A 23,560-nucleotide genomic window follows, 5' to 3' on the forward strand; every position below is an offset into this window, starting at 1 on the left:
GCCCGGCCCGGGGAGGGGCACACACCAGACACGGGGGTCCCCCTCAGATCCACACCGCCCCGGGCAGGAGACAATCCCGCAGGACACCCGCACGTCGGGGGGCCCTGCCCCTGCGCCCCCCGGGGGATGTGTGGGACGGGGAACAACGGGGGTCGTACCCCGCTGTGGGGCCGGACCCGGAGCCGCCGTGGGGCTGGGGATGGCGGCGGCACCGGGAGCCCGGGGGGGATCACTGGGGAGGGCGCTGAGGGTCGCCCACCGACCCGGCCGTGCCACCCCACCCCCTTCCCAGCAGCCCGTGCTCCCAGCCCCCCCTTTTCCTCCCCGGACTACACGTCCCGTCATGCCCGGGCTTAAAGCGGCTCTGCCGCCCCCCTCATCCCCGCCCGGAGCCCCGCAGCTCGGCCCTGGGACCCCCGGGGGGTTCAGTCTGGCCGCCCCCCACCCCCCAGCCCCCTGGGTACCCCCCTCCCTGGGCTGCACGGGCGGTGCGGTGATACCCAGGGGATGAGGGGGATGGGGGTCTCCCGGGCATGAAGGCTTCTAGGAGAGGAGGGTCTCCAAGGGATGAAGGTTTCCTTGGGAGGGGTGTACCCAGGGGATGGTTTCCCACACTTGGGGAGCGCAGGCAACACCCAGGGAAGGTGAGGGGGGGGTCCCCACGGGCCAGCGGCTGTCAGGGCACGGTGCTGCTCAGAATGGGGACAACAAGGGGGCAGTGCTACCCGGGGATCTCCAGGGGATGGTGGTCCCCAGGTAATGCGAGTCCCCAGGGGAAGGTGGTCGCCAGGGGATGGGGGTACCCAGCGGATGGAGGAGAGCGACACCTGGGACTGCCACAGAACCCATGGACCTCCTGCTGCCCCCGGTCCCCACAGGCCGGTGGTCCCCATAGCCCCCATCGATCCCCTGGCCCCCCGGGTCACCCTGGGGCCCTCATCCGCACGGCTGGCGGTCCCAGCGTGGCGGGGCAGCAGCAGCGTGACGGCCCCCCCGTCCCTCCCCGCCTGTTCCGTACACTTTATCCTCAGCAAACACGGCTCGGCCACGGCCCCCCGCAGCCGTCTGCCCGCGATAAGGCTGTGGCTGAGCTCGCCTGCCCCCAGCCTATGGGGCTCAGCCATCTCAACACCACCTCATGTCCCCAGATCCCCCTGCTTGAGGTTGCCTGACAGCCTCTATCCCATTGGGGAAACTGAGGCAGAGCTGGAGTTTGCCTGTGGCCTCTCTGGAGCACACAGACAGGCGCTTCTCGCGCTCATCACCAGCTCCCCGTCCCCACTGAGGTTCCCCCAGTGCCACCACAGGTCTCTGCACTGCCCCAGTAGAGTGGGGACCTTGTGCCCTGTGGCAGACCCTGATCTGAGGGGATTTGGGATTTAGAGGGGCTGTGCTGCTCTAGTTGGCTGGAACACGCTCATTAAAGTTCACCCCGCTGCTCTGTGGCAGAAACACTAAATATAGCCCCAAGTCACCAGTGGTGCCCCCCAGGACCCCCAAGAAGGTGATGACACCAGGCACCTCCATCCCCAGCACTGGCTACCCCCATGGGGCAGCACCCACCACCAACTGGGGGGTCCGGACGGCCCCATGGGGGTGTCCCTCTATCCCGGATCAGATCCTTCACACCCCACCAAACACCAGTCAGCAGCCATGTGCCCCCCGGCAGGACGCGGCACCAGAGCTCCCAGCCACCCCACTGACCCCGTGGGAAGGGGAAGCCCCTCACGCTGGCCCCCGCTCGCCCCTCGCTTGCCCCCGGCGCTGGGAACGGCCCCAGCCCCTTCCGGCCCCCCCGGCCCCGGGCCGGAGGCAGCTGTGCCGGGGCTCCCTGCCAAGGCGCCGAGGCTTCGACGCCTTCCCCCCAGCCGGCCGCCCCCGCGGCACCCCGGGGAGCTGCGACCCCCCGAGCACCCCCTGCCACCCCCGACCCTGCCAGCACCACCACCACCACCCCTGCCCCGGAGTTTGGGGGTGCTGTGCCGGGGTTGGGGGGGTCCAGCAGGGCTCCTCAGAGCCCCTCCTGCCTGGAGACCCCCGTGGTGTCTGTTCCACGGCCAGCTGTGGGAAGCGACCCCCCCCTTGCACAGGAAATCCCTCCTCATGGATAGGGCTCCCCCCCGGCGGGACCCCCCCGCTGCCGGGGTGTCCCCCCCGCCGCCGGGGCCCCTCGCCGCCCGGGCAGCCGCTGGCCCGCTTAATCCCGGCCCCGGCACGGGGGGATTTGCTGCGCCCCGGCCCCATGAATGATTAACCGGGGAATTAAGGGGCCGCGAAACCCCCCCGGAGCAGCGCGGAGGGGGGGGGGGGTGTGACTGAGCTCCCACCCCAGCCCCCCTGGAGGTCTTCACCCTGCTCCTGAGCCTTGGGGGTTCCCTTGGGGAATTCTGGGGGTACTGAGGGTTTTGGGGGGGCTGGGAGTGTTCTAGGGGTGCAGAGGCCTGGGGGTGTTTGGGTTGCAGGAGGGGTGCTGGGGGGCTATTGGGGGCATTCTGGGAGGGTTGGTGCGCTGGGAGTACTGGGGGGGGCTGTCAGTTCTGGGGGGCTGCCCCCCAGCCTTGCTCCCCATCCTCCCGTTGCCATGGCGACGGCTGGCACCATCCCTGGGGATATTTTTAGCTGCTGGTACTGCAGGGAGGGGGTGGGGGGCAGCCCAGGCCCATGGCGGCGCCACGTGTGTGCACACACGTGTCTGCAGCACACGGCCTTGCACACGCGTGTGTGCCCACCCCTGCGCTGGTACCTGTGCGTGCACACCCGCCCGGGGGTGCTGGTGTCTGCGCGTGTGTGCAACAACACACACAGACACACACCGCACACACTCATGTGCATCCACACGTGTGAACACACCCGCCTGTGTCACACGCAGTCCTCAGTGCACGCCTGTGGTTGCACACGCACGCGGGCACACCTCTGTGCTCACACACTGGTGTGCACACCTGTGCTCATGTGTGTGCGTGTGTGAACATCTGTACATCTGTGTGTACACACGTGCACACACACTGTCCTGTGTGCACACCTGCACAAACGCACAGAGAAACATGCTGGGAGATCCGTGCTGCCACCCCAGAGCCTTTGCACACTCACGCCTTTGCACCATTTTTGCACATCCCTTGTTTTTACACTTACCCCGTTTGTACATCCCCTGTTCTTACACTTACCCCGTTTGTACATCCCCTGTTCTTACACTCACCCTGTCTTTGCACAACTCCTCATTTTCACACGTATCCTTCCCCCCGTGTTTGTACCCCCCCACCTTTCCACACCCCTGCTATTTGCACACCCGCCCCTATTTGCCCACTCCCGTGTTTTCAACCCCCCATTCTCACCCCGTGTTTGCACACACACCCTATTTGCACACTCACCTCTGGTGTTTGCATGTCAAATCCCATTTCCCGATTTTCACACTCACCCCATGTTTCCACACACACACCCCGTGTTAGCCCACCCTCCCCCGTTTGCTCACCCACACGGTGTTTGCACTCTCACCTCGGCGTTTGCACACTCGCCCCCCGTTCCCACCCACCCTTTGCACACTCACTCCCGCCCCCGCCCGCCCTAGCCCCCCGAACTACCACTCCCATCACCCCCTGCGCCCGCCGCGCCCCGCCGCCCAATCAGCGTGCGGCTTGTTGGCAGGCGCCGCAATGGCGGTGCCCAAGCGCTGAGGGCGGCGCCGGGCCGCGCTGAGGGGCGGCGGGACCCGGCGGGACCCCCGGGCACCGAACTTCGGGGGCTCCGAGGGGTTCCGGGGCTGCTCCGAGGGGCTCCTCAGGGCCGGGGAGCGGGCAGACCCCCAGCTGCTGCCCTCCGAAGCCGCTGGGCCGCTTCCCCGCTCTGTCCGGCCCTGCCCGGCCGGGTCAGGGCTCCGTCCCCCTTCGCCTTGAGCTGTCGGGCCGCGGGGTGACCATGAAGGTGGTGAACCTGAAGCAGGCCATCCTGCAGGCCTGGAAGGAGCGCTGGAGCGACTATCAATGGGCCATAAACATGAAGCGGTTCTTCCCCCGCGGAGCCACCTGGGACATCCTCAACTTGGCAGGTCGGGGGGAGGCGGGGGGTTCCCCCTCCTTACTGGGCACACTGGGATGTTTTGGGGGTCCTCACGCGTTTATTTGGGTGTTGTCCCCAGTGTTCCCCTCTTTGGGGTGCAGGCAGGGGTATTATGGGGTCCCTTGTCGCATTTTGGGTCCCCACTTCCCACACCACTTTTCACGCCAAAATTCCCATTCCCAACCATGTCAGTCCATTCCCAACTGTCCCCCCCCACCCCGCTGTCCCCGTTTTGGGATCATTCCCTCCTTTTCCCCCATGGGAGGGTTCAGGGGTCAGCACAGCGTAGCTTTTGGGACCGAGAGAAACAGCTTTGAGTTGAGCCAGGAGAGAATTATGTTGGAAATTAGGAGAAATTTCTTCACTGAAAGGGTGGTTAGGCGTTGGAACAGGCTGTGGTGGAGTTGCCATGTGGATGTGGCTCCAGGGCACTTGGGTTATGGTGAGATGCTCTTGGAGGTCTTTCCAGCCTTAATGATTCCCCGATTTCGTGATTCGAGCACTGCACAGGAGCCAGGTGCTGCTCCCAAGGCTGCTTCCCAGCCCAATTCAAGGGCATTTCACAGAAATCCTGCCAAAAGCTAGGACTGGTTTAAAGATTTGCCAGGCTCTCTTGCTAATTATAGAAACTTGGTGCTGGGATTTTCCCTGTGCAGCAAGTCCCGGGATAAATAAACAGAGCTGCTGCTCCAGGGAGTTTAAAGGAACCAGCCCCACACAGGCAGCAGCTCTCACTCCTCTGAGTGTGGGGAACTTTCCCCTGTGCATGTTTTTCCCTTCTCTTCATCCTCTCATTGGATTTTCTGTCAGTGTCTGTTTTTTGTCACTGCTGAGCTGTCCCTGCTGGGTTTGTCAGCTCTGAGGTGCGGCTGGAGGGGCCAAATGGAGCTGTGGCCGTGGGGGGATGGATTTGCTCTGCATGGATTTGCTGGGGGTGGGGGTGGTTGGCTTGAGGGCCAGTCCTGCTGCTGCCCAGCTGGTCCCTGAGGCTCCCAGGTGTCTGTTCCCACCCTGGTGGCACTGGCTCCTGCTCCTCTGGCAGTGAGGCCTGCGGGGTACTTGGCTTGGGCTCGTCTGTGTATCCCCAAAAACAGACGCAGGGAGGATAATTCCCTATTATTTCTGCAGGAATGGGTTTCTCCTGGCTCACATTTACCCAAGGCTCAGTGGCTTCTTTGGAGCAGGAGGAGAAGGAGCTGTATCCCCTTTTCCTTTTGGGAGCCACGCGGGCAGGGTGCTGGCCGTGACCCTGGGTATTGTGTGCACACAGGGAGAGCCCATTCCCGAGGTCCCAATGGCTGGACCAGCAGCTCCCTTCCTCACCACAGCCCCCAGAGCTGTCCTTTCCCGAGCTCGTGCCCCTTTCAGCTTGGAAGTACAAAGGAGGGAAAGCTGGCACGAGCTGCCAGGATCACGGCAGGGCCTGGCAGATCGCTGCTGACACGTCTGCAGCAGGGAGCAGCATGTGGCTGGCTCGTGGTGGCACTCTGGGATGGGCTGGGGAGGGGACGGCTGCCACCAGCCTTCTGTCCTCATCCCAGACGCTCTTGGCCCAGGATTCAGCCTTGGAGCGAGACCCAGGGAGTCTCCTTCTCCTGCACTCGGGATCCGGTGGTGGCTTCTCCTCCTCGGCTTTGGGGTGACAACTTCCCACCCGGCTGCTGCTCCCCCTTTCACATCTGGGTGCTCTGACCTACTTGCAGCCTGTGCTGCAGCCCGGGGCCTGCTCGGGGTGGTGCTTCCTGCACTCTGCCATGGCTCAAATGGACAATTAAAGGCTTGGCTGAGCAGATGGGACGGGCAGAGCCCCTCAGGCCACCGAGGGCCAGACGGGCAGGGCTGCGCCCAGTGCAGGGGACTGGTGGCCCCAAGCTCAGCCCCAGGTGCCTGGGCAAAAGACACTCAGTGGAGGCTGCAGGAGCCTCCTGGCAAGAACTGGGAGGGAGGGGAATGTGGAGAGCAGCAGCAGAAATTTCAGGGCTGGAGCGCTGAAGAGCTGTGTTAGCAGGAGGCTGCGAGCTCTGCCTGAATTATTCACTGGCTTGTGCCCGTCAGGGATTAGGAAGTTGTGGGATTCAATGAATTTAGGAGAAAAACTGGTGTGGAGTCACTGTGGTTGGTACAGTTGGACTTTGCCAGCTTCCCTGTGGAATGAGGGGAGAGCAGATTGTGTCCGTGTGTTCCCCATGTGCTGACCTGGGACCCTCTTTCCTTGCAGAGGCTCTCCTGGAGCAGGCCATGATTGGGCCATCCCCAAACCCACTCATCTTATCCTACCTGAAATACGCCATCAGCTCCCAGGTAAGGACCTGCTGGTGCTGCTGCTCACCTTGCAGCCTCGGTGAGGTTGGGCAAAGCAACTGGGGTGTTGGTGGTGGGCAGGCACCCCACATCTCCCATGTGAGCCTCTCCTGGGCTGGGCAGATACCCCAAACCGCCATCTGAGCCTCTCTGGGGCTGGGGCAGGCAGTGGAGGGCTCAGCGCGTGCCCTGGGCAGGGATGTTTCCATAAATAGCCTCTGCCATCGCCCAGGGTGGGAATTCTGCCCCCCGAGAGGCTCTGCGCTCGCTGTGAGCGCCACGCTTTCACATCCTGGCATTTAATATCGCCTAAAGTTTGTGTGAAACACATCAGCGATCACCTAAAAATGTCTGTTTGGATTTGTGCCGGGTCAGCGCCCCGGCCCCGGCCCCGTCTGCGGTGACAGGCAGTGGGGCCGTGCCCTGACCTTGCCGTTCCTCGGCAACGAGCGAGCGCGGTGCCGGCGCACGGCCCCTGTGACACCGCGCTTGTTTTGGCTTTCTCTCTTGTAGATGGTGTCTTATTCCACGGTGCTGATGGCCATCAGCAAGGTACGGCTCTGGCAGGTGCTCTCAGAGGTTTCACTCTTTGCCCACAACCCCATGAATCCCTTTCCCTCCCGAGTCCCACCAAATATAGGTCAAGTGGAAAGCGACGTCCCGGGCTGAGTCAGCAGCGGGCGGCCGGCGCAGATTAGCGCCCGAGCCTTTCCGTGTCCCCCTGGGGCTGGGCTGCCGCGGGTCCCAGCGGGTTTTGGGGGTGTGAGTGCCTTGTCCCTCTTCCCTGGGGGGCCTGGCAGGCTCCCGGCCTGTGTGTAACCCCATCCCAACCGCCGGAAACCACATCCCGCTGCGGCCGGCGGTGCTGGCAGCGCTGTGGGGATCGGGGCTGGCCATGGAGGAGCTGCCAGGGCCTGGGCCATGCGGCTGTAGCCACACACCACGCTCAGCTGTGGCTTCCCACGGGTGCTCTGTGTCCCTGTGCTGCTTCCATGGGGACACTGAGCACCCTCTCTTTGGTGTTGAGAAGCTCCTCACAGGCTGTGGCAGACTCCCCACTCTCCTCCTTGTCAGGGTCACCTCAGGCCCCCTACTCAGGGTGACCAAAGGAGGAATGATTTCAGGGAGAATGATTTCTCTTCCCCCACCTCGTTGTTGTTATTGGGATGGCAGAAGAACTCCGCTGGCAGTCAGCGTTGAAATTCTGGGGGCCTGCAGCCTGAGCTCGGAGCTGTGCCGTGAAGCTCTGGCGAGGTGGGGACCCCTCCAGCGGTCCCAGCGCCGATCCGGGGTACAGGGCGTGCTCCCGGGAGAGCAGAGCCCAGCCCAGCTCTGCTCCGAAGGGCTCGGGCTCGTTGCTGTTAGCCGGTGCCGCCTCGCTGCCCGTTCGCAGGGGCGGGCACAGCGCTGACCTTGACAGCCGAGCCTTCCTCCTTCAGCGCAGCGTGGGTCCAGCGCAGAGCTGCGGGCAAGCTCCGGCCCGGCGGGGCTCCCCATCTGCTCCGGGAGGAGGCAGGGGGGCCGCGCTTCTGCTGCCCGCCGCCCCCAGCCCCGCGGCCGGCCGGGCTGCTGGCGCTGCCAGCCCCACCGGGCCGGGGGTGGGCGAGGGGCTGGCGGCCGGCCACCGTGCCGGGGCAGCGCAGCTCCGGCCTGAGGCTGTGGAGAAAACGCAGCCCCGGCCCTGCTGCCGCGGCCCCACCGCTTCTCGCCACCCCGGGAGGGCACGACCTGGCCGACAGACAGCTCTGACCTACTTCTCATTCAAGTGGCTTCTGGGCAGCTGCCAGGGGGAGTGTCCTGTGGCCGCAGAGCCTGGCCCAGCCCTGGAGGAAGGGCTTGAGATTATGTCGAGCTGCCGGAGCAGTCCCCATCTGAAGCCTCTCTGTGTTCCTCTGCTCTAGTTCGATGATTTCTCCCGGGACTTGTGTGTCCAGTCGCTCTTGGAGATCATGGACATGTTCTGTGACCGCCTCAGGTACTGTGTGGCATTCCAGCACTGCCATCTCTGCCCAGGTTGTGCCATGGGCAGAACCTGGAACCTGAGGAGCTGCAGGAGAGCCTGGGGGTCCTGTCTGATCCCAGAATGCTCATCCTGGCAGAGGAAGGCAGGTTCCCCCTCCAGCTCTGTGTCCGTTACCAAGTTGCTGCCTCGTGAGTGCCAGCACAGGGACAGCAGAGGAAATCGGAGCCCCACCAGCTTTGTGGGAAGCTGCCAGAAACCCCCCTGTTCTGAGATAAACCTCTCTGTGGTTTCCTGCCCAGTTCAGGCAGATGGGCTGGGTGTAAGACCCATGGTCTGAGGGTCTCTATTTTCTTTCCCTCTGCACCTTCCCAGGCCCCAGCTGTGTGTCCCAGTCTGGTCCTGCCTATGCTGCCCCAGGCACTGCCTTGTTTTTTTCCTTTATGGTCTTCCGGTGGTGTTGCAGGGCCCAGGGGAGTCCAGACAATTCAGGCCACAAAAACTTTTTTAGAAAGCTCAGAAATCTTCCTGTTAACCCCTGACAGCCTCTTCTGGGGGGTGGGAGCGTGTGGCAGGGACAGTGGGAGGAGAAGGAGGATGAGGAAGGTTCTTCAATGAGATGAAATGAAGCAGCAGCAATGAATATGCATCAGTGGCAGATGTTGACAAGGAGCTGTCGCTGGCCAACTGCGGAGCTGGCCCTTAATCCGCTCCTGCCTGCTCTGATCCTCTGCTTAATTTGATCAAAACTTCTGGCCCCGATGATTTGTGCATCAGGAGGGGAAAGCGTTCACCTCTCGCAGTGCGCTGATCAATGCTGAGCCTCTCTTAGCAAGATAATTTGATTAAAAGCTTGGAAAGTTTCCCTGGAGTGGAGAGGCCAGCGAGGAGGCTGCATGGTGGGGGGTGGGGGTGTCTCCTTCCCCCTGGCACGGCGGGAATGCTGGTGGGATGAGCAGGTTGGGATCTGCAGCCGAGGAGTGGGCTGGGAGCGCAGGACCTGGTTTTGGGTTCCCCAGCCTACCTAGTGTCCGTGCCTCAGTTTCCACACACACAGTGAGCATATTCCCACTTGTCTCCTGTCCCAGCTGCCATGGCAAGGCCGAGGAGTGCATCAGCCTGTGCCGGGCACTGCTGAGTGCCCTCACCTGGCTCCTGCGCTGCGCCACCTTCTACGCTGAGAAGGTGAAGGAGCCTCTGGAGCAGGCGGCGGCGGAGAACCAGCTGAAGATGTGCCTGGAGCGGCTGGAGAAAATGCTCAGCAGCACCAAGAACCGTGCCCTGATCCACATTGCCAAGCTGGAGGAGACGTGTATGTCCCTGCCCCGCACGCTGGCCCTGGAGAGATGTCATTGCCACCTCTCCCTTCCCCCTGCCCGGCTCCTGCCGCATTGTCCCTGCAGCTCCAAGCCTATCCATCTTCCAGCCCTGTTGCTGTAACCGTCTCCTCCCTGGCTCTGTGCCACTCTCTGCCCCCTCCCCTCCGTGCTGCCTTTGGAAGAGGAGCAGAATTAATGTGTGAGCTGTTCCTGGGTGCATGGCGAGCCCTGTGCTCCGTGGGGCCTGGCACAGCCCCACGCCTTCCTCTGTGCCTGTGTCTGGCCAGGAGGCTGTGCCAGGCTGGCCTTGGGGTGGGACCTGCTCAGAGTACGCAGGCCCCTGGGTCGGGCTTGCATCACCAGTGGGGTCTCCCAGCCTCTTCAGCCCATCTGGGCTGCTGTAGGCCTTGGAGCTGGCCTGCCTGGTTTCCCCGTGTGCCACTGAATCCCTGCCTTCTCTCCCCAGCCTCCTGGAGCACCGTGGAGCAGTCCCTCATCAAACTGGGAGAGAACCTGAACAACCTTGGCAGCTCTCCGCTGCGGAGCCAGGCTGATGACTGCGTGTCCCTCATCAAGAGGTGGCTGTGTGCTGCTGCCCCATGGGCTCAGGGGGCAAAATGGGTCTGGGTCTCACTCTGAATCCCCCAAACTCCCTGCTCTGAGGACTGAGAGGCTCCTGCCTCTCTGCACACTGGCTCCCTGCTTCCCCATCCCTTCCCAGCTCAGATCCCTGCTCCAGCAGGGGCTGCCCTGAGGAGAGAGGACAGGGCTAGTGATGTGACCTGTTGCAGAAGAGTCTTAGCCAGGGGTTGCTCCTCTGGTGACCCTGAGACCTTTCACTATCCCTCAGCTGCTCTGGCCACACCAGGGCTGTTCTCCCTGCTCTGGATCCCCCTGGAATTGCTCCTGGGGCCCAAGGGCTTGGCTGTGCCTTGGAGCTCCCAGGCACAGGTGTTCAGTGTCCTGCCCCGGGGCAGCAAAGGTCAGAGGTTTGGCCAGGGAATGGGAGTGGGACAGGAGGAGCAGGAATCTGTCCCTGCAGGGCTCCAGTGACCCTGGGCTGTCCTCTTCCACCCAGCATCCCCACCATGCTCTCAGTCCACTCGGAGCAGCTGAACAAGACAGGATTCCCCACCGTGCACGCCGTGGTGCTGCTGGAGGGCACCATGAACCTCACAGGAGAGACCCAGCCACTAGTGGAGCAGCTGATGATGGTGAAGAGGATGCAGGTACAGAAGTGACAGCGTGTTCTGCTCAGGCTGCCTGGGGCTCTGGGGCCAGGCCATGTGTCCTCCCTGTGCTGGTCCTGCTCCAGGGGAGCAGCGGGAGCCCATCAACGCCTCTGCAGGGGTTTGGCTGTGCTGGGGATGTGCTTTGCTGCCAGCCCAGCACTGGGAGGGTTTGTGTGTGTGCCCCACAGCGCATCCCCTCCCCGCTCTTCGTGCTGGAGATTTGGAAGGCCTGTTTTGTGGGCCTCATCGAGTGTCCCGAGGGCACAGAGGAGCTCAAGTGGACAGCCTTCACCTTCCTGAAGGTAAGGCCCAGCCCCAGCACTGAGTCCCTGCCTGCTGCTGCCCTTTCCCTGCAGGTCTGGCTCCTGCTGAGCCCTGAGCTCTGCCAGAGCAATCAGTTCTTCTTCCTTGCAGTGTGCCCCTTGGGGTGCCCACACCCCACAGTGTGTCCCTCAAGGCATTACTCACCCCACCTTGAGTCCCTTGGGATGCCTTCCAACCCCACAGTGTGCCCCTCACGCACAGTGTGCCCTTGGGATGCCCCCACACCCCAAAACGTGCCCCTTAGGTTGTCCCACACCTCACAGTGTGCTCCCCACTCCCCACAATGTGCCCCTTAGGGTCCATCCCACCTGAGCCCACTCCAGCACTCCTGTCACCCACTGAACATCAACTTTGGAGACAGGGCCTCTTTTTAGCCCAGCCTCATTTTGTGTGGCAGAGTGAGTTTTCCTGGGATGTTATGGGGGAAATGTGGCTCCAGGTGAGGGTGGGAGGACACCGTGGAGGGGAACAGGGGCACAAAATCCCCTGGGTGCACACACTGCTCCAGAAATGCAGCTTTCCTGGGGCTGGGAGAGCAGCTGTGTGCAGCTGTGTTGGGGTGGGCTGGTGCTGCTGGGGGGGGTCCCAGCTGTGGAGTGGGGTCTGCCCTCATGTCACTCTGTGCCCTGTGTCTTTCAGATGCCCCAAGTGCTGGTTAAACTCAAGAAGTATCCCCAAGGGGACAAGGTGAGACTGGAGGACCATCTGTGGGGCCTGTGTGTGGGGGCTGGTCTGCATGGGGAGATATTCCCTGTCCCTGATGGAGCAGGTGGGGACAGGGGGAGGTGGGCCTGTGCCAGTAGCGTGGTGAGCTGAGTGCTTGGCTTTGTGTTTGTCAGGATTTCACTGAGGATGTGAACTCTGCCTTTGAGTTCCTGCTGAAGTTGACCCCTTTGCTCGACAAAGCCGACCAGCGCTGCAAGTGAGTGCTCACCATGGCCAGAGCTGCCATGTAGCCATGTGCCACAACCCCCCTGTCCTCAGTGTGGGGTGCTGGGGCAGCTCCTGGCAGAGCTGGGTTGGTTTCTGATCCCATTTCTTCTTCCTGAGGACGTGCTGCTGCCACATGCGTGAGGCAGTGAGTGTGTGACAGCTGAGTCACGTGTGTGACACCCAGAGCTGCTCTGGACCCTGCAGCACCCTCGGAGGGGTGGGACAGGGCCAGGAGGGTGGCTTGTGAGTCCCCCTGCCCTGTGGCACTGTCTGGGGTGACAGGAATGCTGTCCTTGGGGCTGCTACAGCTCTCTCCTCTCTCTTCCAGCTGCAACTGCATGAGCCTGCTCCTGCAGGAGTGCAGCAAGCAGGGGCTGCTCTCTGAGGCCAACATGAACAACCTCATCGACAAACGGTACAGCCACCCCAAAGTCTGGAAAACCCCCACAAGTGGGGCTGGAGCACCTGGTTTTGGGGGGAGCATGAGAGAGCAGTTGTGCTGACACTGGGGGACTGTGACTGGGGCATACATGGTGGCCTGGGGGGACAGGATGCTGTTTTTGGGACAGGTTGAGTACAGGCAGAGTCTGTCCCCTCAGAGAGGCAGCTGGTGGTGGCCTGAGGCAGTGACTGTCCCTTGAGGGTGCCACTGGGTGGTGGGAGGGAGGCAGGGTGATGGATTCCCACACACTGACCCTTCTTTGGGGTCCCTCAGGGCTGCAGACAAGGAAAACTCTCCATCCCTGAAATCGGCCGAGAATGCCAACATCCAGCCAAACCCTGGGCTCATCCTGAGGGCTGAGCCCACTGTCACCAACATCCTGAAGGTGAGTGGCCTCCTGCAGCCGTGCTGGGCTGGCTGGGCTCAGGCCTGGAGCCCTTTGCCAGCAGCATCAGTCTGACCAGGCAGCCAGCATGGTTGGGAGGCGCCGGATTTCTGCCAGCCTGGGGTGGAGCAGTGGAGGAATCACTGGAGCCTTGCTGCTCCATTGTGGAGATGAGGAGCTCCCCTCCTCCTTCCCAGGAAGCTGGAGGAGCTGTCAGGTGGCATGTCATCAGTGCCAGCAGCCTGAGCCCAGCCAGCCCTGCCGTCCCGCTCAGCTGCTCTCTGTGTGCATCTCCCCTCTTCCCTGGGGACTCCCCGTGTCCCTGTGTCACTCTGGTTGTTTTGCTGCTACTGAGCGACATGGGATATTTTCCTGCTGGTAGCAGGGGCTCAGAGGTCTCCATCCCACCTCTCCCAAACCCAGCAGGTCCCTGCTTCTGAAGGTCTCAGGGACAGCTCTTGCAGCTGATACCTCTGTACCCTGAAAGCTGCAGTTTGCTGCTGCTCTGTAGCACACTATCCCCATTAATTCCATTTCCCCTTACTTTTTTGCTTGCAGACCATGGATGCGGATCACTCCAAGTCCCCCGAGGGCCTGCTGGGGGTCCTGGGTCACATGCTGTCAGGGAAGAGCCTGGACTTGCTGCTGGCAGCGGCAGCAGCCACTGGGAAGCTGAAATCCTTCGCTCGGAAGTTTGTCAAGTGAGTGTCCACCTGGGTGGCACTGTGACTGGTGGCCAGGGGGCTGGGGGGAACAGACAGCCCCCTAAACTCCCCCCTAGACAGGGCTGGGATGTGCCCGTGGCCGTGTGGAGCACTTGGGAGGGCTGGGATCTCAGGGCTGCTGCACCCCACAGCGTCCCATCTTTGCCTCTGCGTGCGCAGGACAGAGAATTGGAGCCAGGCTGGTCTGGGGTTGTTCAGAAAGCTGAAGGCTGTGGCTGAGCCCTGGATCCAGGGCAGTGTGTCCCTGCCCTTCTGCAGACACACGTGTCCTGGTCAGTGCACACACGTGGGGTTGTGTGATGGGCTCCCCCAAGGGGGCTTGACCAGCCTTGGGGTGCATGGGGGGGTCTGTCTGGGGGTCTGTGCTCTGAAACCCCCACAGAGCTGGCTCTGGGGAGAGCCCACTGGTGTGGGGTGAGCAGCTTGGCTGGACCTGTGTGGCCACAGGGAGCAGACACAGGGAGGAGGTGACTTGTCCCTGTGGTGCTGGAGGGTGTCTGCAGAGTTGGGCCTTGCATCTCCTGCCCCTTTATGCTGGGCTGCAGTTTGGGGGGTCTGCAGGCCAGGCAGGCTCGTCTCAGGGTTGGGAATTGTCTGGTTGGACTGATAATGCCACTCTCTGCCCCTCCAGGCTGAATGAATTCACCAAACAAATCACTGGAGAAATCTGTGAGTGCGTGTTTGTCCATGTGTGGGGTGACTGGAGCTGTGTCCCCCCTGCTGCCCATGCTGGGATGCTCTGGGGCCTGGCTGGATTGAACTGGGACTGTGCTGGGATGCTCTGGGGCCTGGCTGGATTAAACTGGGACTGTGCTGGGATGCTCTGGGGCCTGGCTGGATTAAACTGGGACTGTGCTGGGATGCTCTGGGGCCTGGCTGGATTAAACTGGGACTGTGCTGGGATGCTCTGGGGCCTGGCTGGATTGAACTGGGAGTGGCTGTGGCCCCAGAGCGAGCTGAGCTGTGCCAGGCCCGGCTGGGGGTGCTGGCAGGGAGGGGGCCCTGTGCCAGCAGGGATCCTGGGGACACACTGCCTTCATGTGCGTGTCCATCCCAAATCTGGGGTGTTCCCGTGGGCTTCCTCTCCCCATCTGAGCCTGGGGGCCCCTTGGCTCCCTCCCTGGAAGGGGTGATGTGTCAGCACAGCCCAGATAAGGACTCTGACTCTGTGTGATGAAATTTGTGGAGTGCTCTGACCTTCCATGGTGAGGGGGGCCCCACTTGGGCTGGGGCTGCCCAGATGAGGCCAGAGCTGCTCTGGGAGCTCAAGCAGAGGCAGATGAGGTGGGGGGAGGCACTTGGCACATCCCTTTGCTCACAATGGGGGGGGTTAGAAACTCTGTGTGGTGGAAGCAGGGCCCTGGCCCTCGTGCTTGTGGGGTTCTGCTTCCCTCCTCCTGCTGAGGCCAGAGAGCTCCAAGGTCTTTATTTCTCCTCCCTCAGCCAAGAGTGGCCCAGTCCGGGCTCTGCTCTTTGACATCTCTTTCCTCATGCTGTGCCATGTGGCCCAGACCTATGGCTCAGAGGTAAGGATCCTCTGAGGGGATGAGAGGGTGGGACTGGGTCCTGTGAGGGAAGGATGAGGCTGGATCCTAAGAGGAGCTCTCAACCTGGCCAGCTCATCCCCTGCGCTGCTGCAGCCTCTCAGCCTCCTCTAGTGGCCATCCTGCCACTGTCCCCACTGTCCCTCCTGTCCCTGCAGCCACTTCATAGCCCAGGGCACAGCACCCAGTCACTTGGAAGTGTGTCCCTGGGGCTCTCTGGGTGCCAGGTGACAGAGCAGGACTGGCTGTCACCTCCCTGAGGACTCCACTGATGGGCGGTGGGATCAGTGGGAATGCTGCTCACCAGCCCACTCCCAGTTTGCCCCTCCAGTTTGGCACTAGTTGGCTGGGGGGGTTGCACGGCCAGGCAGTGTCAGCCCTCCCCATCCAAGGAGGAACTCCCAGCCCTGCTCAGGAAGCAGCACTTCGGTTTAATGAAAATTTTTCAAGTTTCGACATCTGTGTGTGCTGGGAGGCGAAACGATACTGAAACACTGGGAATGCAGAGAGGGGGAGAAAAGGGTCCTGCCCAGGCAGCCCTGGGAGCAGGGAGGGGGGACCAGGCAGGGATGGATGTGCCCAGAGCTGTCCAATGAGATCTCATCTCCCCCTCCCAGCCCAGCGACTTTCCTGCCCAGCTGCTGCTCAACAGATGTGAAAAACTTTTTTGGACAAAAATAGCATCCCCTGGGTGACAGAGGCTGAGGGGAGGAAGTGACGTGTGGGGTTCCCAGCTCGTGGCCCCCACAGGACTCTCCCAGCCTTGCTGTGTGACCCTGGCCCCAGGGACCTTGTGCGTGGCTCGGTGGGGTGGGGGGACAAGGGACTTGTTTGAGTTGGACACGGTGACCCCGTGGGGTCTGGCAGCTGGCCTGGCATTTCTCCTCTCAGCTGGGCTGTGTTCTGCTGGGGAACCCCCTGGTATTAGGGGAAACCACAGCCCACAGAGGGGAAACCAGTGCATCCCAGAGGCTGACCAGTGCCCTGCTGGGGCCTCACCAGTGCCTGTCTCTCCCCCCAGGCCACAGGGCGGCGCTGTTCCCACGGCCACGAGCATCCCCAGGGTGGGGGAGAGACCCCGGGGTGGGGGACAGACCCCGGGGTGAGGGACAGACCCCGGGGTGGGGGAGAGACCCCAGGATGAGGGACAGACCCCGGGGTGGGGACAGACCCCAGGATGAGGGACAGAGCCCGGGGTGGGGGACAGACCCCGGGGTGGGGACAGACCCCGGGGTGGGGGACAGACCCTGGGGTGGGGACAGACCCCAGGATGAGGGACAGACCCCGGGGTGAGGGACAGACCCCGGGGTGGGGGACAGACCCCAGGATGAGGGACAGACCCCGGGGTGGGGGACAGACCCCGGGGTGGGGACAGACCCCGGGGTGGGGGACAGACCCTGGGGTGGGGACAGATCCCAGGATGAGGGACAGAGCCCGGGGTGGGGGTCCCCAGTATGGTCCCTGGGAGATGCAGACCCCGTGTTGGTTCCTTTCCAGGTAATCCTGTCGGATTCCAACCCTCCAGGCGAGGTGCCCTTCTTCGAGACCTGGATGCTGACCTGCATGCCCGAGGAGGGGAAGATCCTCAACCCCGACCACCCCTGCTTTCGCCCAGATTCTACCAAGGTGGAGTCTCTGGTTGCCCTCCTCAACAACTCCTCTGAGATGAAGCTGGTGTAAGAGCCCACCCCATGTGCCCACCCTGCCAGGTCTGGGGGGAGCCCCCAGCCCAGCTCCCCTGGCCCCACAGCTGTGTCTGAATCCCTATCTCTCCCCGACAGGCAGATGAAATGGCACGAGGTGTGTCTGAGCATCTCAGCTGCCATACTGGAGATCCTCAATGCCTGGGAAAATGGAGTCCTCACCTTTGAGTCGATCCAGGTGGGGCTGGTGGGCTGCAGAGTGGAGCTGTGCTATGTCCTGAGGAGGGTCCAGAAGCTCTGGGGTACCCTGTTCTCCTGCCCTGATCACTCTGGCAGCTGCCCTGGAGCTTGCTGTGACTTGGAAGTGGGAAACTGATGTGGCTCCAGCCCTTTGTTCCTGCTCCAAAGTGCCCTGTGGGTGGAAGGGACAGTGTCACCCATGGAGGAGAGAATGGCTTGGACTCTGCAGTCGGGACCCACAGCCCTCGGAGGTGATGGCTGTGCATCCACCTGGCTGTGCTCATGCTCTGCTCTGTCTCCTCTCCTAGAAAATCACGGACAACATCAAGGGGAAGGTGTGCAGCATGGCTGTGTGTGCCGTGGCCTGGCTGGTGGCCCACGTCCGCATGCTGGGCCTGGATGAGCGGGAGAAGTCCCTGCAGATGATCCGGCAGCTCGCCACCCCCCTGTACGGGGAGAACACGCTCCAGTTCTACAACGAGCGGTGAGCTCGGGGGCACAGGCCTGTTCCTGCCCTGCACTGCTCCCCAGTGCCACATCTCCTGCCCTGCTTCTCCTTTTTCACTTTCTGATTCTCTGCCATCTCCTGCCCTGCTTCCACTTCCCAGTTCCATGCTGCCTCCTGACCCGTTTCCACTTTGCAGTGCCATTGTTTTCTGCCTTTCTTCCTCTTCCCAGTGCCACGCCATCTTCCCTGTTTCTGCTTCTCAGTGCTGTGCCATCTCCTGCCTAGCTGTCCCTTGCCAGTGCTGTGCCATCTCCTGCCCAGCTGTCCCTTGCCAGTACCGTGCCATTCTCTGTCCCTGTGCCCTGCTGTCCCTCCCCGGTGCTGTGCCATTCTCTGTCCTGTGCCCTGCTGTCCCATCCCACTGCTGTGCCATTCTCTGTCCCTGTGCCCTGCTGTCCCTTCCCACTGCTGTGCCATTCTCTGTGCCCTGCTGTCCCTTCCCACTGCTGTGCCATTCTCTGTCCCTGTGCCCTGCTGTCCCATTCTCTGTCCCTGTGCCCTGCTGTCCCTCCCCGGTGCCCGCCTGACACCGTCTCTCTGCCCCAGCGTGGTGATCATGAGCTCCATCCTGGAGCACATGTGTGCGGACGTCCTGCAGCAAACGGCCACGCAGATCAAATTCCCTTCCACTGGCATGGACACCATTCCCTACTGGAATCTTCTTCCCCCCAAGAAGCCCATCAAGGAGGTGCTGACCAGCGTCTTCACCAAGGTGCTGGAGAAGGGCTGGGTCGACAGCCGCTCCATCCACATCTTCGACACCCTGCTGCACATGGGGGGGGTGTACTGGTTCTGCAACAACCTGGTCAAGGTATGAGGGGGCAGGAGGGACCCCTGGTGCTGGGCAGGGTGCTGAGGCCAGGACTGATGGGTGTAGTTTGTGTTCCCGGTGTCCTGGCTGTCCCTGGGCTGGGTGCTGGGACAGTTCTGGCAATGGGGCAGGCCCACCCTTCCCCTCCACCCTGCAGGAGCTGCTGAAGGAGACACGGAAGGAGCACACACTGAGGGCTGTGGAGCTGCTCTATGCCATCTTCTGCTTGGACATGCAGCAGCTGACACTGACACTGCTGGGCCACATCCTGCCCAACCTGCTAACAGACTCCTCCAAGTGGCACACCCTCATGGACCCCCCTGGGAAGGCCCTGGCCAAGTAAGACCCCAGAGCAATGGAGACTGTCTCCTCAAGGCCTGTTTGGGGAGGTGGGAGGATGGTTTGTGCTGGGATGAGAATCCCAGCTACCCAAATCCCACTCTGGCTTTGGCAGTGCCAGCAGCTCCCACTCTGGTCTGCATTTCCTGCTGTCCCACTCCGAGGAGGAAGCTGCCATGTCCCACACCCCATTGTCAGGTGGGCTGGCAGCACCTGGCCATGTCCCTGCTCTGTCCCCAGGCTCTCTGTTTGGTGTGCCCTGAGCTCCTACTCCTCCCACAGCAAGGTCCAGGCCTCGGCTCGGCAGAAGAAGAGGCACCGGGAGGACATCGAGGTGTGTCTGGGTGGAGCAGGGGCTGGCTTGGGGCTGTCTGTGCCCAAAAACAGCAGTGGCTGGGGAAGGTGAAGGTGGCAAGAAGTGGGTGGGTAGAGCCAAACTCCCTGCCCAGCTTTTCCGGGTTCTCTGAGGCCTTCCAACCCTAAAATTCAGGATTCTCCCTTCTTTTTTCTGGACAAGGGGCTGTAAAGAGCTGGTCAGCATGTGTCCAGCCCAGACTGGGCTGCTCTGGGTGACCAGAGATCAGATCTTGGGCTGTGGGGCTGTGCAGAGGCCAGGGTGGGTCACCAGCCCTGTGCAGGGTAAGGGGCTGGTGGGGCTGACCCCCCTCTCCCCCCAGGATTACATCAGCCTGTTCCCTCTGGATGACACACAGCCTTCCAAGCTCATGAGGCTGCTGAGCTCCAACGAGGAGGATTCCAACATCCTCTCCAGCCCCAGTAAGTGCAGGAGGGGAGGGAGGACAGCTCCCCTGCCTCGCTGTCCCTTTTGGATGTGAAATGTGTATTTGCACAAAGCTCCTTCTCCCTGGCTGGGTGAGGATTTAGAGCTCTCGAGTGGTTTTTGAGTTATCTTGAAGTTTCTGCATTTGGGAAAGGTCAATTTCTTTATTTTTCTGATTAGAACAACTTAAAAGGATGACGTTACTCCTTCCTTTCATGCCAGTGCCCCACACCCGAGGGGCTCAGGGGGGCTTTGTGTCCCTCCAGCCATCATGGGACCACAGCTGGAGGTGACATTCCTGGTGTCTGGGGCCAAATCCTGACATTCCACTGCTGTTAACAAGACTGAAGCAGAGCGGATGAGGCCCCTGGGCACATCCGTGTCCCTGCGGTGTCACGGGTTGCGACAGCTCTGGCTGGGGATTTACTGGGGGGGGGTCCATGTCCTGCCCAGTGGGTGCTGTCACGGTTCCCACACACATTGTCCACACTCCTGGGCAGTGAGTCAGGACATTCTCAGGTCATTGTTTCTCCCCTTATTCCAAATGACTCTATATATTAGTTTTCGACACATCCATTGACCTTCGGTTTCAGTTGGTTTCATTACTGTTGAAATATGGGCTTTTCCCTTTATTTCACTTATCTTCTTTTACCTCTTGAGGCAGTCCCACCTCTTCCCAGTGACATTCAGGACTTTTTTGGGCTATTTGCTGCAGTGATGTGGAAATTCCGCTTCCTGCAGCCACCATGTAGCTCATGTGATTCCATGAGAAAAGTGTGGGAGGGCTTTCTTTTTCTGGTGAGCATCCTCAGAGCAGCACAAGGTGGATCCTGCAGATTTGGGCAGGGGCTGTGGGATGTGCACAAAAGTCTTCCCAAGGGGATTCCCATCCCGTTGGAGCGGACCTGACCCATTTCTTCCCACAGAAGTGCCCAGCAGCGCTTCACAGCTGGGGTCAGCTCAATCCTCCTGGTCTGTCCCAGGATTTGCTGCTAGATTTGGACGTGCTTCAGCTCTGATAGCTGGATTGCACCCTGACAGTGAGATGGGAGGGCTGCTGTGCAGCTGTCGAACATCTGGCTTGCACACAGGATGTGTAATGTGTGTGTCGCTGCTGTTCTCCTCTGCTCCTGATCGTGACACCACGTGTCACACCCCAAAAGCAGCGTGGGAAACCTGCCTGGGCTCTGTGTGGGCTGGCAGAGGGGACAGGGACAGGACAGAGACCGTCTGTGCTGTGTTTCTGGGGCGCCCTGCTGGCACAGACTGTCGGGTACAGGTGGCCTAAACCTCTTCTGCTCTACAGGGTTGCCTCATGGCAAAGCCCCTCGCAGAGCTGGGTGAGCTCCAGTGGCCAGAGCTGGCCAGCGTGGGCACGTTGGCTCAGCCAGGGGGGCCATGAGGCTGTTCCTGACTCTGTGCTCCTGCCCACAGATCGCTCCATGAGCAGCTCACTCTCTGCCTCCCAGCTCCACACCGTCAGCATGAGGGACCCGCTGAACCGGGTGCTGGGTAAGGTGGGGATGGGTCCGTGGGGCCACATCCCACCAGTGGGACAAAAGTGGGAAGTTTGGGTCAGCTGCAGCCTCCCAGAAGTGTCCTGACTGTTGCTTTTTCCGTGTCCCCACAGCAAACCTCTTTCTGCTCATCTCTTCCATTCTGGGGGCCAAGACAGCTGGCACCCACACCCAGTTTGTCCAGTGGTTCATGGAGGAGTGTGTGGAGTGCCTGGAGCAGGGCAGCCGTGGGAGCATCCTCCAGTTCATGCCCTTCACCATGGTGGGTCCAGCGGCCGTGGCACCCCTGTTGTGACACTCCCTGCTTGGTTGAGCACATCCCAGGCTCCTGCTGACACTCACCTGTGCCTCTCCTCTGTCCCTGGGCAGGTTTCAGAGCTGGTGAAGGTGTCCACCATGTCCAGTCCCAAAATTGTCCTGGCCATCACTGACCTCAGCCTGCCCCTGGGCCGCCGGGTTGCTGCCAAGGCCATTGCTGCTCTGTGAGCGGGGCTGCTCCAGCCAGGGGGGGATCCCTGAGGAGCCCAGGGATCTCCCTGCTGGTCTGGGTGGCTGGGATGGCCTCTGGCACTGCAGCTGCTGGAGGGCTGCTCCAAGGAGCCATCTCCTTGCTCTGCCTCACGGCACTTTGGAGACCGAGACGTCTCCTAATTTTTTTTTTATTCTATAAATCAATCCTTTTGTACAATCAGCTTTTGCTCAATCATCTCATTTGGGCTTCTGGCATACCCCAAAACTCCTCGATTCTGGGGGTGATGGGGAGCCACCGGCCAAGCCCTGTGCTGGGCAAGAGGAGAAATCTCCTTCACCCTGTCCTGCACCTGAGAGTGGGTGGTGGGGCTGCCTGTGGTGCTGACTGGGAGTGGGCACTGCTGGGTGCAGCAGGGGCACTGTGCTGGGTGCAGCAGGGATGCTTCCCTGCTGTGCCGTCAGCCACAAGCGGAATCTTGTTGGAATTCTGCCACGTGAGTGTGAGTTCTTTTTGGAATTGTCCCCATGAATGAGAGTTCTTTTTGGAATTCCTCCCCATGAGTGTGAATTCCTTCCCATGAGTATGAGTTCTTTTAGAATTCTGTCCCATGAGTGAGTTCTTTTGGAATTCCTCCCCATGAGAGCGAGTTCCTCCCCATGAATGTGAGTTCTTGTTGGAATTCCCCATGAGTGTGAGTTCTTGTTGGAATTCCTCCCCATGAGTGTGCATTCCTTCGCATGAGTGTGAATTCTTTTTAGAATTCCTCCCCATGAGTGCGAGTTCCTCCCCATGAGTGTGAGTTCTTTTTGGAATTCCTCCCCATGAGTGCGAGTTCCTCCCCATGAGTGTGAGTTCTTGTTGGAATTCCCCATGAGTGTGAGTTCCTCCCCATGAGTGTGAGTTCTTGTTGGAATTCCTCCCCACGAGTTCAGGCTGTGGTGAGCACAGCACGAGCAGCGGGTGAGTAACTGTGGCCTCGCCGGCACCAGGGCGGCCTCGTGCAGGGACAGGCTCCCCTAGGACTGTCCCCACACCCTGCCAGCTGCTCCAGCAGTGAATCCTCCAAGAGCTCTCATGAACTCTTGTCCCCAAGGGAGTGGCAGTGCCAGGGCAGCTGCACCTCTGCCCCTTCCTCTGGTGTTGGCTCAGAAGGAAGGGGAAAGCAGGGCCAGCGGGCACCAGCCCTTCCCTCAGGGCGCTGTGAATCCGAGCCCACTCCTGGGGCTGGGCTGTGCCTCTGCCCCCTGGGCACCAGTGGGGTTCCCAGCCTGTTTTGGGGGGCTCTGAAGGCAGATGGGGCACAGGGGGATCCTGGAGCTGCCGAGGTGGGGTCAGTGCTGGCCAGGGAAGAGGCAGCGGGATGCCCCCAGGGCCGGGCTGACCCCATCTGATCCCAGGCTGAGCTCAGCTCCTGGCAGCCCCCAGGCTTTGCTGAAGGAGAGACCCCGATGCACCTGGGGTAGCTGCGGGTGTTGCTGCTCCTCGGCCTTCACACACAGAGCATCCTCCCCCTTCCCCTGGCCCCAGGGGTCCAGCCCCTGCTCCCGATGCGGGATCTGCTGGCTGGGTGGATAACGGAGCCGTGGCACACGCCGGGATGGGCCGGGATAGCCTCACCGAGCCCGACACTGGTGCGAGTCCCACCCTGAGCTGGCACCGACCCCCCCGGACACCTCTGCTCGCCCAGGGGCGGCTCTTTACCGTCAGCCCTGAGCAAAGAGCAGGACCTGGCGTGGCCTTCCCAGCTCTGTCAATATTTGCCGAGGCAGCTCCATGCCTGGCGTTGGCACCGGCGCTTCCCCTTACAGGAAGCGGCTGGGGCAGAAGGGGGATTTCTGTAAGCACCCGTGAGGGAGGTGGGGGCAGGAAGGAGGGCACTTCCCATCCCTGGCAGTTTGTGAGCTTGGGCCTCCAGCCTGTGCCAGCCCCTGCGCAGGGCTGGAAGCTGGGAGGCAGGAATTGGGAGCCCTGGCACCCCCCAGCACTGGGCTCTGTCCCTGCGTGGCTGGGGTGAGTGTGGTGAGGGATGCTGGC

General features: G+C 61.6%; 1 protein-coding gene across 1 annotated transcript; it reads left to right on the forward strand.

The window, feature by feature from the left end:
- The first annotated feature begins 3,644 nt into the window (after positions 1 to 3,644).
- On the forward strand, positions 3,645 to 21,742 carry MED24 (mediator complex subunit 24). Its single transcript, XM_021532917.3, has 25 exons — positions 3,645 to 4,039; positions 6,269 to 6,351; positions 6,865 to 6,903; positions 8,253 to 8,326; positions 9,400 to 9,623; positions 10,097 to 10,208; positions 10,709 to 10,859; positions 11,051 to 11,164; positions 11,826 to 11,873; positions 12,026 to 12,108; positions 12,448 to 12,534; positions 12,835 to 12,946; positions 13,505 to 13,647; positions 14,303 to 14,340; positions 15,115 to 15,197; positions 16,713 to 16,891; positions 16,997 to 17,096; positions 17,407 to 17,582; positions 18,153 to 18,417; positions 18,575 to 18,756; positions 18,997 to 19,090; positions 19,434 to 19,533; positions 20,972 to 21,049; positions 21,168 to 21,316; positions 21,424 to 21,742. The coding sequence occupies exons 1-25, from the start codon at positions 3,910 to 3,912 to the stop codon at positions 21,538 to 21,540; spliced, it is 2,961 nt and encodes a 986-aa protein (XP_021388592.1). The 5' UTR covers positions 3,645 to 3,909; the 3' UTR covers positions 21,541 to 21,742.
- The last annotated feature ends 1,818 nt before the right edge of the window (positions 21,743 to 23,560 follow it).

The sequence above is a fragment of the Lonchura striata genome, chromosome 25, assembly GCF_046129695.1.
Source record: "Lonchura striata isolate bLonStr1 chromosome 25, bLonStr1.mat, whole genome shotgun sequence".
In the NCBI taxonomy this organism is placed as follows: Eukaryota; Metazoa; Chordata; class Aves; order Passeriformes; family Estrildidae; genus Lonchura; species Lonchura striata.